Source organism: Arachis hypogaea, chromosome 12, assembly GCF_003086295.3.
Source record: "Arachis hypogaea cultivar Tifrunner chromosome 12, arahy.Tifrunner.gnm2.J5K5, whole genome shotgun sequence".
Lineage (NCBI taxonomy): Eukaryota > Viridiplantae > Streptophyta > Magnoliopsida > Fabales > Fabaceae > Arachis > Arachis hypogaea.
In genome coordinates this window covers 65,794,321-65,810,895 of record NC_092047.1, presented here as the reverse complement: position 1 = coordinate 65,810,895, position 16,575 = coordinate 65,794,321, and the positions used below count along the sequence as shown (strand labels likewise).

Genomic DNA, 16,575 nt, shown 5'->3' with positions numbered 1-16,575 from the left:
AAATTTATCAAAATCGTAAGAACAAAATTAAAACAAACTAAATGTTAAGAGTATTTTTTAAATTTCTTTTTAAAACGTTAGGAACGTAAAGTATACTTTATTCTTTTTCTTTAATTTGGACCTTTAGATTTATTATCCAAAATTTGAATGTATTATTTATTAGAACATCAAATGCTCCAAATTCCCATGAAATATTTTACACGCCTCCACCAAATTGATGTGCCTTTTACATTTATAAAAAAGGAATATGAGAGGATCATAGAATTTATTAATTTTGTCCATTAATATTTAAAAGTGTAGGTTAAGTATATTATTAGATTACTAAACTAAATAAATTAATAGTTAAAAATAATGGCCAAAACAATAAACTGTGATGTCTTTCTATTTTTCTTTATAAAATGTGATATCTCTATTGGGGTGAGTCCTCTATATTGTTTACAATAGTTGAAAAATTAAACACGTCTGTTCGATATATATACAAGGTATACAAGGTATTTTTAACAAAATCTATAAGTTCTACAAAATATCATTCCCATAAAACATCATTAATGAATTGTAAGCTTTCTAGTGCATCAACGAACCTATTTTGCTTGTGACTTTTGTTCTTGTACCCTTGCGATCCTCTTCTTTTCTATATTGTTCATTTTTTCGTCAAAAGTAGTCAATTTGTAATCTGGAGGAATTGCAAATAGGTCTTGGCTATCATCTATCATACTACTTGGTTCAACAAAAGAAGATGACCGTGAGGGGGCTTTAATCCACTGAAACCACGACGATGATGAGGATTGCGTCAATGAAGGGTTATTATCTTCACCGGCACTAGTAGGACTTGATGGTGCTGATTCAAACTCATCTTTATTTTGTAATTCTTCAAACTTTGTAAATGTAACCAGTACTCTAACTGTGGAAATCACAGGGATGGAGACCTGCATTTGCCATGATAATCATTTTTATTATAACACAAAAGGAGAAAAGGCCTAATGTAACCATGAGAATAACACAAAATTTAATGCATGACAAAGACAAAAAATTCTGTTTTCCCAAGTTATAAATTTTATGCATTTACGAAGTTTACTTCCCACAATATTTGTATAATTACTGCTATAGTGCTATGTTTGGTTTTCCATAAAAATAGGGGGGAACTATATGGATGAGTTTTACGTGTAAAATTTACATATCAAGTTTTTTTAGTAAAATGTACAAGATCAACAAGAATTTTATGATTAGATGACAAAATAATAGTTTGTTTAAAGATTTGTATGATTGATTAAGCTTAATATGAGACACGAATTCCTCCCAAGCGTGTAAGAAATCATGGAATACAAAGTGGAAAGCAATAGGTAAATAGAAATCGCACATAAAAGATTTTAAAGCTCTAATGTTGTGCCAATAAGTTTTAGATATTTTGTAAATATTCAAAGAAGATGCACACACACACACACCTTAACCGGAAAAGTATCTTTAGGAAGTTTTGTTGTGAGGACTTCCCGCACACGACGAACTGCTTTAACTTTTTCGGACAAAATGTCAAGCAACGGGAACAATTCTTCAATTTTCAGTGGATAATTTTGTGAAAGCCACAGAGAAGGGTTCATTCCTTTCTTAAAAACTTCATCACTCCCATTACCGTTACCATTACCAACACTACTTCCACCAGAACTAGCATTTGTTTTATTCCCCTTTTCTTTATGCCCTCCACTACGCCCTTTCTTTTCTTTTTTTCCATGACCTTTATGACCGTTATTCTCTTCTGTTGAATTCAGTGCAACTTCCAATTGCTTTCTCTCTTCAGGTGTCAAAACCTCATCCAGCTCCTTGTTGCTCTGTTCCTTATTACATTGTCTAGAAGCTAGCTCGATGTCGGGTGGAGCTCCTGGAATGCTTTTGGATTTCACACTTAGAATGACATTCTGCATGTCATAGACCTTCGCCTTCCATGACCCGACCGATTCCTTCCTCTCCTTTCGCCTCCACGTCAGCTGCGGAACAAGAACAGCCTGGCTCACATCAATTGCAACACTCACCACTTTGTTGTCTCTGTACTTTCTAGCCAGAACTTGTCGAATCTCTCTATCACTTGGTTTCGAAGGCCCAGGAAGCTTAGAAGTAACAATCAATTCCTTCTTCTTGTGGGAAAGAACACACAGCGATCCGGGGACTCTCTTTCCATCTTCTGAACCATCGCCAAGAAAAAGAATGCTTTGATCAGACCGCTTGATTTTCAAGCCGTCGAAACCGGCCAATGTCATATCTGCCCTCATATTAGCACCCTTTTTCCAAATCTTGTAAGTATCCGAAGGCGCAATCTTTGAGATAAAAGGTAAGACAGAACTCTCAAAATGGAACGTAATCTCCATATAGAAGTCCCTCATCCTTCTTAGAGTCCCTGCATAACGAGGCAACCTCCTATGCCATTTCTCATCCAAATCATTCCAAGAATTTTTTATCATAGACATTGCTATCTTGTCTCTTTTGTTGATTATGGCTTCTCTAAGAGCACTCCACCCTTGCTTGTTCTTCAAGTAAACGTTGGCGCCGGCAGCCATCAGCATCTCTGTGGCCACCAAGTCACCGAGCTTTGCAGCAACGTGGAGAGGGGTGTCCCCGTTCTCTACATTGCGCCCATTCACCACCGCGGCAATAATATCGGCCTTCTCTTCCTCTTTTCGTGACGCCTCCTCGCTCCGAATCTCATACGGATTACCAAGTTTTGGAAGACCTGCAAGTATCTCCTTGAGAGTAGTATAATCCTTCGTTATGATGGCCTTGTGCACAACACTATTTCTATTATCTGCAACAGATATTGAGGCACCATTGCTTGCCATGCCTCAACACTATTCGGGGAGGTACGATATTTCAATCCCAAGATAATCAATCATCAAATGTAGAAACACCAAACTTGATAATTAACAACTTGATATTTAAAAGAAGGAAATTTTTTAATGTAAATAAAAAAATCATTAATCAGAACTACAATCGACAAAACCAAGCATTTAATGAGGTATAACTTTTCTGGAGAGGAAACTTGAGAAAAGAAACATTCAAGAAAAAAGAATGTGAAGAGGGGAGAGTTCAAGGAGAAAATTGGGGGGAAACATTTACTTATAATGGAGATACTATAATGGGAACTAAAAGTGAGGCACACAAAGATACTTGATTTTGATTGCGAAAAGTTTAAAAATAGAGACGTTTATTATGGAGGCATCAATAGAAACGAGGTAGACAAGCAGGACTTCAATTCGATCTCATTTAAGGAGAGGGAAAAAAAAAAAGAACTTATTATTTTTATATCAAATAGGATTTTTCTTTCCCGACGGGGCAAACAATAATAATGACCCTTATGAACTAGCGTTTTATTTTATCTAAATAAAAAATAGGTTATATATATAATATATTCTAATATAAGTTAAATTGGGAGCATTTATCCATTTAATCTTCATTAGGTACTTCGTTTTTAGTGCAAACAAGACCATTTATCTATTCTAATGCATAAAAAAAACTCAAATTAATGTTATAGTAAGTGAATGATATATAAAAATTTGTAAGTTTATAAGAACATAGACAAAATATCTATTTATATAATTACATTTATACTATCATAAAAAATAGTATTTATATAATTAATCTAACCTCAATCTCATAATTTCTAGCACTAAATTAATTAACTATATAAAAAATATATTATAAAAAACATTAATTCATATAAAAGGTCTAAATTTTAATATAGCATGCACATGTCTTATTTGTTGATCAAATTTTGTTCCATGTAAATCTATTATCTATTGTTTGTTCTTGTTCCAGCTCAGCCCACTAAAAAGTCGGGTCCAATTACGACCCACCGACCCGAGCCAGGAGGTGACCTGCACGTCACCTCCCATTCCACAAAGAACCTGAACAACTAGCGGAAGTTTTTAGAAGGATGGGCTTGACCACAAAGGACCCATCTAGGTACAGAGTATAAAATGGGAGATACCTATCCCTCTCCGGAGGTACGTCACTATTCTTACCCTAATTAGCCGTCTTTGTATGGACATTGACTTAAGTTTCGGGGTGTCCTTGCAGATGGCCTCACCCGCCGTCCAACTGACGTCACAACCAGGCTCCACCATCCAAGTTCGTGCTCAGGTCCCGACTCCCTTTCGCACCAGCTACATTACCATCTCAACCCGACCCATCAAGAAGCCGAGCAGACAAATGGATAAGTCAAGTAATTGATAGTGGTCATCGACTATTACACAAAATGGGTAGAAGCAGAACCACTGGCCAGCATTTCATCAGCAAACTGTCGAAAGTTTTTGTGGAGACAAGTAATCTCAAGGTTTGGAATCCCGGAGACAGTGATCTCGGATAACAGAACGCAATTTGCAGACAAGAAGTTTGGAAAATTCTTGTCCGAGCTGGGGATCAAGCAAAAGTTCTCCTCGGTAAAGCACCCCCAGAGCAACAGATAGGTAGAAGCAGCAAACAAGATAATCCTCAAGGGGCTGAAAAAGCGGCCTGATTAGAAGAAGGGCTCCTAGGCAGACGAGTTAGCGTCGGTCTTATGGTCTTACAGAACAGCGCTGCAGTCCTCCACTTGAAAAACGCCATTCCGGCTTACCTACGGAGTTGACGCGGTTATTCCTGTGGAGATCGGGGAGCCAAGCCCGAGGCTTCTCCTCGGCGGTGGCACAGAAACAGTCAAGAAGGATTTAATCGATTAGACAAGAGAGATAGCCCACCTGACAGAAACCACACTAAAACAGAGGATAGTTTTACGATGCAATAGAAAAGTATTCAGCAGGAACTTCGAAGAAGGTGATCTAGTGTTGCGGCACAACAACATTGGGCTACTGACTCCAGGAGAAGGTAAGTTGGCGGTTAATTGGGAAGGCCCGTACAGAATTAGAGAAGTTCTCGGAAAGGGCGCTTACAAGTTACAGCGGCTGGATGGAAGCGACGTCCTGAGGCCATGGAACGTAGCGAATCTGAAGAGATTCTACTCTTGAGAGGCGATTTACCGGTCTTTTCTTTGCATACCTTGTCATCTTTTATTTTACAGTTCCTACTCTAAATATATTGTTTCCTTTTCTCTTTCATTTCAATTATCATCTTCTTGTTAATTTACCTCTCCCACGGTTAAAAGCATGTGTATAATTTGGCTTATCTATCAAAAATTGTCTAAGAGGCGCCATCCCCCTTGCCCACTATGCAGTGTCACAGTAAGGGGTACTGGAGAGATCTACTATTAGCTTCGACATTGCTGGCTTGAAACGGTCACCGCTCTAACGGCAACCCAGGACTGATCACCCCGGAAGCCAAAACTGACCACCAATGAGTATCCCACGAAGACTGACTCACGATTTAAAGCCAAGCAAGGAAACGCCAAGTAAAATAACCAACATTCCATGAGCGAAAACGGTTTAAAGAAATAAAAGGGCATTGCGTTGGCCCGACAAACACTCATCTATACAACAAACATCACGACAACAAATGATTAAAGAAAATATTTTCCAGGTACAAAATAAGGCGCCATTCCAGCCCGACAAAACGAAAAGGAAATTAAAAATGTTCATAATACATAGGCACCATATCGGCCCAACCAAAAGCAGATATACATTTGGCAATACAGGAAAAAATACAAAGTTACTTCCTCAGGATATCGATTATCTTGCCATCCTTGATGGTCTTGAAGGCTCCAATCGCCGAAGTATCGAAATCGGGGGACAACAACTTGATTTGCGCCTTGATCGCCTCCTCGGTACCTCCGATAGCCTCACGAGCATTTTCGACAGTTTCTTTATTCTTTTTCTTGAGATGGCCAACCTCAACCTTGACAGCATCGGCCGACGCAACGGTAGTAGCCAATTCCTTCCCCAAGTCGGCTACCTTGGTCTCCGCCGCATTCGCCCGACTTAGAGCGGCGCTAAGTTGGCTCTCCAAGTTTAGCTCCCGGTTGGAAAGGTGAGCCACCGCCTCGTCGGCAACCTTCAGTTTTTTCTTGGATTCCTCCAATTTAATCCTCGCGGTCTCCACTTCAGATTTAAGCTCACCAATGTCCTTCAAAGCTGCCCGATATTTACCATCCAAGACATGGCGGCCAGCACAGGTTCTGCTTTCCTCGCAATGGTAGCGGCACTAAGCATGCAACGATAAGTCCATTTGGCCTGGGAAGCTAGGTCCCCCGCCTTGGAAGAAATCCTCTGTGCCCAGCAGGAGTTGAGAATCGATAAAGCTCCCGGCATCGAAGTTTCTTTCCATCACGGTGAGCACTCCTTCAGAGCTGGAGGTGGCTTTCCTCTTCAAAGAATTTTCAACGATATTCACCTCGGGACCAGAATCTACCAATACTTTGTCACCCACATCCGCCGCACTAGGTTGGGACTGCACCTCAACAGCAGGGGAGGAGGGCGCGTTCGCGGAAGGAGTCTCCGAACTATCTTTGCTGTTCCAGTAAGAAATTGGGCTATCAAGTCGATAAAACCAACCTTCTCGGCAGCCATGGAAACTAAAACAAGAAAGTAAAAGCAATTATTACTAAGGATATTGTGCAAAGTATACAAGTCAAAAGAGAAAGAGACGATGAGAATAGCGAAACTAAACCAAACTCACATACGTGACTCCTACCGGTCTCACGATCACCCAACAAAAGGTGAGGGTTGAGGTTATTCCCACCGAAAATGGCCAGCTGTATGTCGGCGATGTTCCGGTTTCGCTGACTCAACCCATCGTAGGTACTTTTTATTAAGTAATTGGTTCCGATAGCAAAGCTCCAGTAGGTCGGTATGTGGCGTTCTCCTTCTAGGGTAAGCCAGAAGGGGTGCCGACCTTGGACAAGCCGTACCTTGAAGAACTTTTCCTTAAAGGCGTGGAACGAATCCTCGAACAGTCTGAAGATCCGTCGGCCCTGCACAGCTCGAAATGAGAGATACCCCTTTTTGTGTTTCCCTTCTTTCCAAGGGTTGGTTAAAAGGAAGAGATAGAGAAAGACTTCTATGGAAGCCAGGAGCTCCAAGTAGTCGCACACCATCTCCAAGCAACGGATGGAGTCCCAGCTGTTTGGATGCAGTTGTGAAGGCGCCACATTGCATCGATTCAAAAGTGAAATGAAGAAAGGGGAGAAAGGGAGCCGAACTCCCAAGTTGGTAAATATGGGCTTGTACACCCACAACCAATCGGCAACCCGAGGAGTAGACATGTTTATATGGCAAACCCGTTCCCAATCTCCAGGAACGAACACATCATAATTTGCCTCCTCGGGGCCATCTCCACACAGTAACCCAGCATTACGAAACTCCTGAAGCTCTTCCTGGGTTATCTTGGAGGCCGTGTCCTTGGCGTCAGTTGTAACCTAAATATAACGGTCTACAGGAGCTCTCGCAATAGGATGTTGCGCCATACCTACAGTGGGGACACCACTTAAGTTAAACTCGATATGTCGGTAAATCGGAAAAAACTGAAACTAAGGCTACGTTCTACTATGACCTTGTTCTATACTAATCCGAGGATAATTGGAGGCCTAAACTCAAGTTTCAGACAACTAATGGTAACCCCCCTATGAACTACTTAACAATGACGCGCCCAAGCCAAGAATAGCCAGGAGTAACGTATGGCGTGTAGTAATGGCAGTAACAACAAAAAAGACACAACAACCATCTATAATGAAGATATGAAAGCAGTTGAGACTCACCAGTAGTAAATTGAAGAAAGAAATAGGATGAATCCTGGACGAACGTAGTAGAATACGTAGCAGATGAATAGTAGAATCAGGAATGAGGAGGGTGAAGTGGAGAAGATATGACAGAATTTGTTTACTAAATAGATCAAACCTATTGCAAATCAATCAGACCCAAAAGGGTGCATCATGCATTGTGATTGGTCACTCGGTAGTAACTGGTGAGTGCTACTTTCTCCTACTTCAACAATAAAAATACGCCAAAAATAACCCAAGGTAGTTGCGTTCTGAATTGAAATAAATGTTCATTAAGTAAATCAGTGCTGTAATAATATACAATAAAACAAACTTTTATGAAACTCAAGCTAGCAAATTCAGAAGTTTATTTACAACAAGAATAGAATTGGGAAAAGAATTATAAAATATCAAACATTGGTGAATTTAAACTCCAGCAACCACGATGAAAGTTTCATCCATATAACTGAATCCACGTTGTAGGAACAGGCATAGTTGTTGCTTTTTTGTGATGCAAGTTTCCCACTGTGATTGAAACTATTCGGAGTAAATGGGTTTCCACCTATACTGAAAATAAAGTCAACAAATCTATGGTGTAGACTTGAAAATTTCTAGCAATTTTGCAAGAATCACAATGTTTCATTTCCTTATAACACATGACCAACTCCTTGATATCAGGGATTGATATCATTAACTATGATTTTTCCCTTTCTTTGACTTGTTCTTCTCTTGCATCCTTTTTTTCTTTGCTTCAGCAGTAACCCAAGTGTAGTCGGAGGGAATTGCAAAAGGGTCTGAAACATTTTCTATCCTGCTACTGGAACATGCTGCAGATGAACTTGGACGGTAAGGAGCCTTTATCCACTGAAACCAAGACGAAGCTGAGAAGTGTGTCACTGCAGGGCTCTCGATGCCAGCAGCAGGAGGACTCGAAGGCGGTGTTGCAAATTCATCCACTGGCTGTAGTTCTTCGAACTTTGTAAAAGTAACCAATACTCTAATGGTGGGAACTACAGGGATGGCGACCTGATTATGCAAAGGCAGTGGATTTATAACGACAAACATATTGAAATAAATAAATGTGTGTGTGAGAGAGAGAGAGAGAGAGAATAAAACATACAGGAGATCGGAAAATGCAAACACAGCAATGGAGAGGTCTAACGTTTACACCCTTCCTTATTGCGAAGATATTTCAGAAGCAAGTTAACGATATATCTTTGTAAAAATATACTAAAACCCATGTGACTAACATGAAAATCTTTCAGTCCAAAGAAGAAACATTCAATGTTTTATTATCTAGGCCTTATCTCTAAACTATGTGCAACTCTCCTTGTCACACGCAGGGCTCCACTGCCGTTACAATGGGAATGCATCCAGCCTAATGGAAATGAGAGGCCAATCAAGGGAAACTTGTAGTCAGTCTTCTGTTAAGCTGTAACTAGTAAGGCTAACAAAGGTGTTAATGAATAAAGAGAAAAGGCTAATACTTTGTGGCTTGGTCTTCACTCACACACTATCTGACCTTTCAGGTTAAGTTTGTATTCAATGAACCAATACCAGGGAGCTTTAATACCATGATCGGCTTTCTTTTTAATAATATGCCACCTTTTTTGAAACTTATTATCAAAATGCTACCATTTTGAAACTAATTACTTAAATGCCACTCTTTTGCTAAGGTGACAATTGATTTGATATTTTATTTGTAATTATGATTAATTATAATATCTTTAAAAAAATGATAAATTATAATAATATTGAAAGGGTGGCATCTAGGTAATTAGCTTTAGAAGAGTAGCAAAGTTTCGAAAATAGTACATTGGTAAAAATGCCCCATATTCGAATTGAATAGATGTAATTTAACAACAAAAGCTCCTTCATGTTTTAAGAAAATCGCAGGCTAACTCAGGTGGAACTCTAACAAGTGTATGTTATAGTTTACAAAATTTAACAACAAATCTCAAGACTGTTTGTAAAGCTTTACGCTCTCATTGGCCTGTTTTATGGCCGACCCAACTTATGGACCAAACTAGTGATTTAAATGCTAAGCACTATGAGCTGCCAGCTCAAAGGAATGAAGGACCTATTGACAAACTACAAATGCACAGAATCAGAAGTAAAGAATTTTATCAGGCACTACTAATTTCATGATTTGAATAACAAATATGGCTGCAGTTTCCCTCAGTAGTTATTGTACTTCAAAAGGATAAGTAAAAGTTCCATAAATAAAACCACGATGAAAGATTGAAGTTTGCTACGACAGAAATTCCACCGTTAATACTAGATTTTTAAGTTAGAACTTTTCTTGTAAATGATTTTTATCTAAGGATTGTATATTAAGGGTCCTTATGGGTCATCAAACAAAAACAATCCCCTTTTCTGAAGGAGATGGATCAACATAGATCAATATTTATCAAAACAAAAACAAAAAACAAAAAAAAAAAGACAATAACAAAAACAAAAAGAAAACAGATACAGTAGTAAAAAGAGGGAGGATGAGGAAGCAGGTTACACAATAAAAATTCTGACTTCCAATGGCAGTAAGGGTTAGAAGCCTAGAGTTAAGGGATAGATGTAAAATTCAGAATGTCCGCTTCATATGAAGTTCCTTATCATTGTTAAGGAACAAGTTTAGGGGTTGCTTTGGTTTAGCTGTTTCCTGTTTACATTTTCCAAAAGAATAAAAAATGCTATAGAAAACATATTTGGTTATCCATTTTCATTTTCAATTTTAGGAACACATTTCCAAAATTTTAGAAAATTATGAAAAAGGTAAAAAGATATTTTCTGCGTTCACTTTGGAGGCAGAGGCAAGTTAATTAGAAATTAGGGACTTAACTGTAATTGAGTGAAATATGGGCTAGAGTGGGTTTTGTAACTAACTTGCCTAGCTGGAAAGTGCGCGAAAGAGAGTAAGCATTCTCTTATGAGAGAGGGATGGGAACTATAAAGGGCTGGGGGAAGTAGTGAGAGGGCATGGAAAAAGTTGGGAAAAGATGGGATCAGACTCTAGGAGAAAATCAGGTCTCTCAAATATCTGATATCTTTGTTATACCATCCTTTTACCAAATAATAATAACAAATACCGGGAAATCTGGTGATATCCCACTGATATCACTGTCTCCCTTGTCTCTCTATTACTGCTGCTTCTTTCCTCTACTTACTCTAGATGCTACTATGCTAGGTTCTTGCATCCCCTCTTCCCTTCACCAGTTACCCTCTCACTCACCTTTGAAGTCCTCCACAGTTTTCGAAGAAGTTCGTCCTTATTCTCTTCCAGCTTAGGTACAGAGTTCAATTAGTGTAGATATCTAGTAACATTATATAGTTATTAGTGAGTACAAAAATGCAGTTTCAAAATTCAGTAATTAGAACTTAGTTACTTCCTAAGACTGTTTCCATTTCCCAACGCCATACTTTATTCTCATGGAAAAACTTATAGTAACAAAAATTATTATTTATAATCCCACTGAAGCCAAATATTTTAAAACAATCAGCTTGTATGTCTTTTAAATAGAACTTGTAACTGAGGAGCCTTAAAAATGAACAAGATATAATATGAACTCATGCTGCTTGTGGGGAACAATGATGATGAGCAAGGTAGGCTGGAGGTAAGCACCAGTATCACCAGCAAAAGGGCATTGTCAGAACAATGGAATATTGATGACTGAATAAACATAGAGTACATAGAGCATTCTTAGGGTGTGGTTGCGAAGGCAGATAACGACAAGTGTTATATGGATGGGCAGGTTGGAATTGTCTGAGGTGGTTGCTAAGGCAAGGGGGTCACCAGAAAATGGGCATCTAGTTTAAGGACTACTGTGCAAAATAACAAAGCTACGGAAAACTGAAAGAACATGCAGTGGCGGATTCAAAGCCAAAAAGGTCATCAGATTAATTTGCATAATCGGGTTTACACAAGGAAGGACTGAAGTGTTCCAGATTTGTATGAGCTCAACGAAATAATATTAATGAGACAGAGGGAGGATACCAGTACAACCCTAATACCATATTGAATATGTAAGAAACAAAAATGTGGCATAGGGAAAAAAATATATGCATGGTGTCAATAATAAGCTATTAATTCTTAAGTATTTCATAAAACCCTATGTTTCCAATTCCAAACACTAATCACATGCAAAACTCAACAGTCACATGCATTATTCCTAACATTTGCCGTCAGAAAATCGCAACAGGTATCTAATTAGCAGTCACAAAGATATTAAGATGTTTACATTGATATCACAAACAGTGACAACATTTAAGCAATCATCACAGTTATACCGAGCGTTAGTAGTACATAGACTAGAATTGATGACAGAAGTCAGCATCATTTTTTGTTTCCAACTCAGATATATTCTTAACTCCAATTAATATCCTCCTTACTCCCTCTGTCTCTCTCTCTATTTTCTTTTCCCTATATGCTCCAAATAAATAGGTCAGCACATAATGTCCAGAGTATAACACAACCTAGTCAGTCATACCAAAGAAAACGGAAACTGAAAAGTGGAAACTATTAACAATTCAACTTGTGTCCCTAACATTCAAAATTTTAAGAAGCATGTCTAAAACAAAGATGATGAGCACATACCTTAACAGGAAATGTTCCCACTGGAAGTTTTGTTGTAAGGAGTTCTCTCAAACGACGAATTGCTTTCACTTTGTTTGCGACAATGTCAAGCAGTGGCAACAGTTCTTCTGTTTTTAGAGGAAAATTTGGGGAAAGCCAAAGAATAGGCTTCAACCCTTTCTTATATTCATTTTCACGACTTCCATCCTTGTGACGACTTCTACCATCAGAATTTGAAGAGGAAGCTTTAGCATCTTTTCTTCTCCGATGTTCATCAACCCTAACTATCTCAACAGAATGTCTGCCTGGCTTAGTCTGGTTCTTTGTGGGAGAATCCCCCAGTAAATCACTCACCTTTTCTTCTATGCAAAGAGAGCTTCTTGGTGGAGCAATCTTCTTTGGAGCTTCATGTTTAGAATCTTTTTTCCTCCATCCACCAAACCATCCTTTCTTTTCCTGCTTATTTTCTCCACTGCTACAATTTCCATCTTCAATAGGAATATCACGTGTTTCATAACAACTATGGCGGTAGCCTAAATTCCCCTCATCATTATCATGACTTGATTCAGAAGAATCCATTTTAAGTGCATCTTCTAGTTGCCTTCTTTCATCCTCAGTGAGAATATCATTAAGTTCTTCACTCTCTGTTTCATTTTCATTGCATGATGAGAAGAACTCATCATCAGTCATAGCTCCAGGAACCCCTCTAGATTTGACACTCACAACAACATTGTGCATATCATACACCTTAGCCTTCCAAGTTCCAACCATTTCTGTTCTCTCCTGTCGCCTCCAAGTCAGTTGAGGCAAAAGAACAGCCTGAGTAACATCAATTCCAGGCCTAAAGATATTTGTTTTCGACATCGCAGCCACTTCTTGCTGAACCTCTTCATCATTTGCCGAAAAGCCAGCATCATCTAAAGCATTCAGTACCTCCTTTTCTTTGTGTGACATCATGCAGAGTGAACCAGGCCGGATTTTCCCATCCTCTGAACCATCACCCAGAAAAAGAATACTCTGATCTGATCTTTGAATCCTAAAACCATCAAAACCAGCCAAAGTCATGTCTGCCCTCAGATTTGCACCCCTTTTCCAAATCTTGTAAGTATCTGAGGGCGCAATCCGTGAGATGAAAGGAATCACGGAGCTCTCAAAATGGAATGTAATCTCCATGTAGAAGTCCCTCATCCTTCGCATGGTCCCTACCAACCGAGGCAACCTTCTGCACCATTTTGCCCAAGCCAGAGGCTGATAATGCTTAATTATTATCCTTGCAATACCTTCTTCTCTATTGCAAATAGCTTCCTGAAGTGCACTCCATCCCTGCTCATTCTGCAAGCTCCAGTCTGCCCCAGCAACCATAAGCATCTGAGTTGCCCCTTCATCCCCTAATTTCACAGCCAAATGAAGCGGGGTGTCACGGTTTGGCACGTCACGCCGATCAATCACCGAAGAGATGACATCGGCCTTCTCCTCCTCCGCGATTGAAATTGCCTCCGTGCAAATATCCGCTGCATTGCATAGCCGCGGAAGACCAGCAATTATCCTCTTAAGTTCAGCATGCTCCTTTAGAATTATGGCCTTGTGCACAGGACTATGAGAATACTTTGCAACATCAATCCCCGCCATAACTAAATAGCACAAGAGGGCCACCAATCCCACACTAACTAACAATCACAATCACAAGCATAAACAAATGCCCCAACAAAAATATCAAGACTTTCACTCAACAGAGCAACACAAACACACCCTTGTTCACAATTTCCCTCTAGAATCACAACACAGGTAAAATGTCACTATTAATAAAAAGAGAAGAAGATCCATTAGAACCAGAAAAGTGCAGAATAATCAAAAGTAAAGAAAAGCATCTTGTGGGGTCTCCCAGATCAAGCAATCAAAGGAGTGGTGGAAGATGTTAAACTAACCTTGTTCCTTTCTTGCTTTGGACTAACGGGATTTTACCTGAAACAAAAACGCCAAAACTGGCAAAGATCCTTTTGATCCAATCCAGATCAGACAAGCAACAAGGGAGCATGCATGTTCCTCCGTGAACCAAAAAATATACAAATAAAACGAAACAAATGAAAACAACTATGTCAAAAGAAGGATACTAAGTTTATTCTTTGTGTGGACTGAAAAGGGAAATCATAAAAGCAGAAGCCGGAAGGAAACGAAGCGAGGGAAATTTGATAAGAGAAGGAGTCAAAGAAAATGGAAAAAAAACCCAGAATCTAAGCAAAGAAAGGCGAACTTGATTCTGTTGTAAAGGTATATAGCTCAAAACGGATAGAGGGACTTGTAAAAGTGATGGGGAGTTAAGAAAAGATTGATGATTTCATTTCATTATTGCAAAGAAAAGAATATTTTGGATTCCACGTCTCATGGATGTGGACTAGGTAAAAGAAATTTCAAAGTATCAGACATGAAATTTTTTGGGTACGAATTAATAAAGGCATGGGGCCTAGCATTTCATTCATAGATGAGTTTCACCTTTTTCCTAATAATAATAATAATAATAATAATAATAGTTAAAAAAAGAGTTAATAATCAAATTAGTTTGTAGAAGGTAAGATATTTTTTAAATTTATCATTGAAATTTTTTTTAATTAAATTAGTTCTTCAAAAATTACGAATTAATCATATTCGTCCTCCAGTCACTCCATTATCAATTTTCTTCAAAGATTGATATTGTAAAACGTCAATTGATAACATATATAATACCTGATATGTCTAATTGAATATTGACCAAATATGTTTATGAAAGCTTATTAATTTAGTCATTTTTCTCAATTATAAAAATGTTATTCCTAATATGACCTAGTACTTGTTTGACCGTCTGGTCAGTTCGGACCGTTAAGGGGTGGGCCTGGAAGTATTGTCGCAGGCGCCGGGAGGCTGTGAGGAGTGTAAAAGCTAGTTTTTCTAGTCGTGAGTAGCGAGTTTCCGCTTCTTGCAAGACTTTGCTTATGAAGTAGATAGGTTCTTGTTCCTTTCTCATGTTTTCGCGGATGAGTGCTGCTGCGAGTGCCTCTTCCGTAATGGAGAGGTACAGGTAGAGTGTTTTCCCTGTTTGGGATTTGGCAAGGATTGGTGGTTCCGCTAGGACTTTCTTGAAATGCTGGAATGCTTCTTCGCACTCCGTCTCCCATTTAAAAGGGGCTCCTTTTTTCATTAGTTTGAAGAAAGGGATCGCTTTTTGAGCCGATGCCCCGAGAAAGCGTGATAACGCCGTCAATCGGCCGGTGAGCTTTTGGATGTCTTTGAGGTTTTTTGGGCTCGTCATTTCGAGGACGGCGCGACATTTCTCCGGGTTTGCTTCAACTCCGCGTTGCGTGATCATAAAGCCGAGGAACTTCCCTGCCTCCATCCCGAAGGCGCATTTTGCCGGGTTGAGTCGCATTTGATGCTTTCGTAGGGTGTTCATTATGACCTTGAGGTCGTCGGTGAGTTGTTCGTCGGATTCAGTCTTAGCGAGCATGTCGTCTATGTAGACTTCTAGTTTGCTTCCGGACAGGTTTTGAAATATCTTGTGACGAGTCTTTGATAGGTGGCTCCGGCGTTTTTCAGGCCGAAGGGCATCACTGTGTAGCAGTATGTCCTGTCTGGGGTGATGAACGCTGTTTTTTCTTCGTCTGGTCGGTGCATCGGAATCTGGTTGTAGCCAGAATATGCGTCCATGAAGCTGAGGTATCGGTGGCCGGATGCGGCATCTACTAATCCGTCGATGTTTGGTAGGGGAAAGGCGTCCTTTGGGCAGGCTTTGTTGAGGTCCGTGTAGTCGACGCACATTCGCCATTTCCCGTTAGATTTTTTCACTAGCACGACGTTTGCTAACCAGGTCGTGTAGGGGAGTTCCCTGATGAAGTTGGCTTCGAGTAAGGCTTTGACTTGCTTCTTGACCTCGGCGGCTCGGTCTGGTGACCTTTTTCGCCTTCTTTGTGCCACTGGTTTAGCTTTGGGGTCCACGGCTAGCCGGTGGGACATTAGGTCGGGGTTTATTCCCGGCATGTCGGCTGGTGTAAATGCGAACAAATCTCTGTTTTGCTTCAAGAGTTGGGAGAGTTCTTCTTTGAGATCATATGGGAGGTTCCTATTAATGAAGGTGTATTCCTCTTTGCTTGGCCCTATTTGTATCTTTTCCATGTCTCCTTCTGGCTCTGGCCTGGGTTGGCCGTCTTGCCGAGCATCTAGGTCGGCTAGGAATACCCCGGCCGCGTCTCGGGATTTCTTCTTTAGGGCTAGGCTGGTGTTGTCGCATTCGGCTGCGGTGTGTTTGGAGGTTGTCGTTGTGGAGCCCGAGCTTATCGAAGGCTCCTCGGAAGAGGATGTTTGAGTCTGC

At 39.8% G+C, this 16,575-nt stretch overlaps 2 protein-coding genes across 3 annotated transcripts; both read right to left on the bottom strand.

The window, feature by feature from the left end:
* Positions 1 to 581: 581 nt before the first annotated feature.
* On the bottom strand, positions 582 to 3,086 carry LOC112730086 (uncharacterized). Its single transcript, XM_025780198.3, has 2 exons — positions 1,443 to 3,086; positions 582 to 926 (listed from the first exon to the last, which is right to left on the bottom strand). The coding sequence occupies exons 1-2, from the start codon at positions 2,823 to 2,825 to the stop codon at positions 582 to 584; spliced, it is 1,728 nt and encodes a 575-aa protein (XP_025635983.1). The 5' UTR covers positions 2,826 to 3,086.
* A 4,848-nt stretch (positions 3,087 to 7,934) lies between these two features.
* On the bottom strand, positions 7,935 to 14,706 carry LOC112727463 (uncharacterized). Of its 2 annotated transcripts, none has more exons than XM_025777201.3 (3): positions 14,162 to 14,706; positions 12,258 to 14,004; positions 7,935 to 8,695 (listed from the first exon to the last, which is right to left on the bottom strand). In XM_025777201.3, the coding sequence occupies exons 2-3, from the start codon at positions 13,863 to 13,865 to the stop codon at positions 8,360 to 8,362; spliced, it is 1,944 nt and encodes a 647-aa protein (XP_025632986.1). In that variant the 5' UTR covers positions 13,866 to 14,004; positions 14,162 to 14,706; the 3' UTR covers positions 7,935 to 8,359. The 2 variants fall into 2 exon arrangements, with proteins under 2 accessions (XP_025632986.1, XP_025632985.1); XM_025777200.3 differs by having other exon boundaries at positions 12,258 to 14,032; positions 14,162 to 14,690.
* Between the last annotated feature and the right edge of the window lie 1,869 nt (positions 14,707 to 16,575).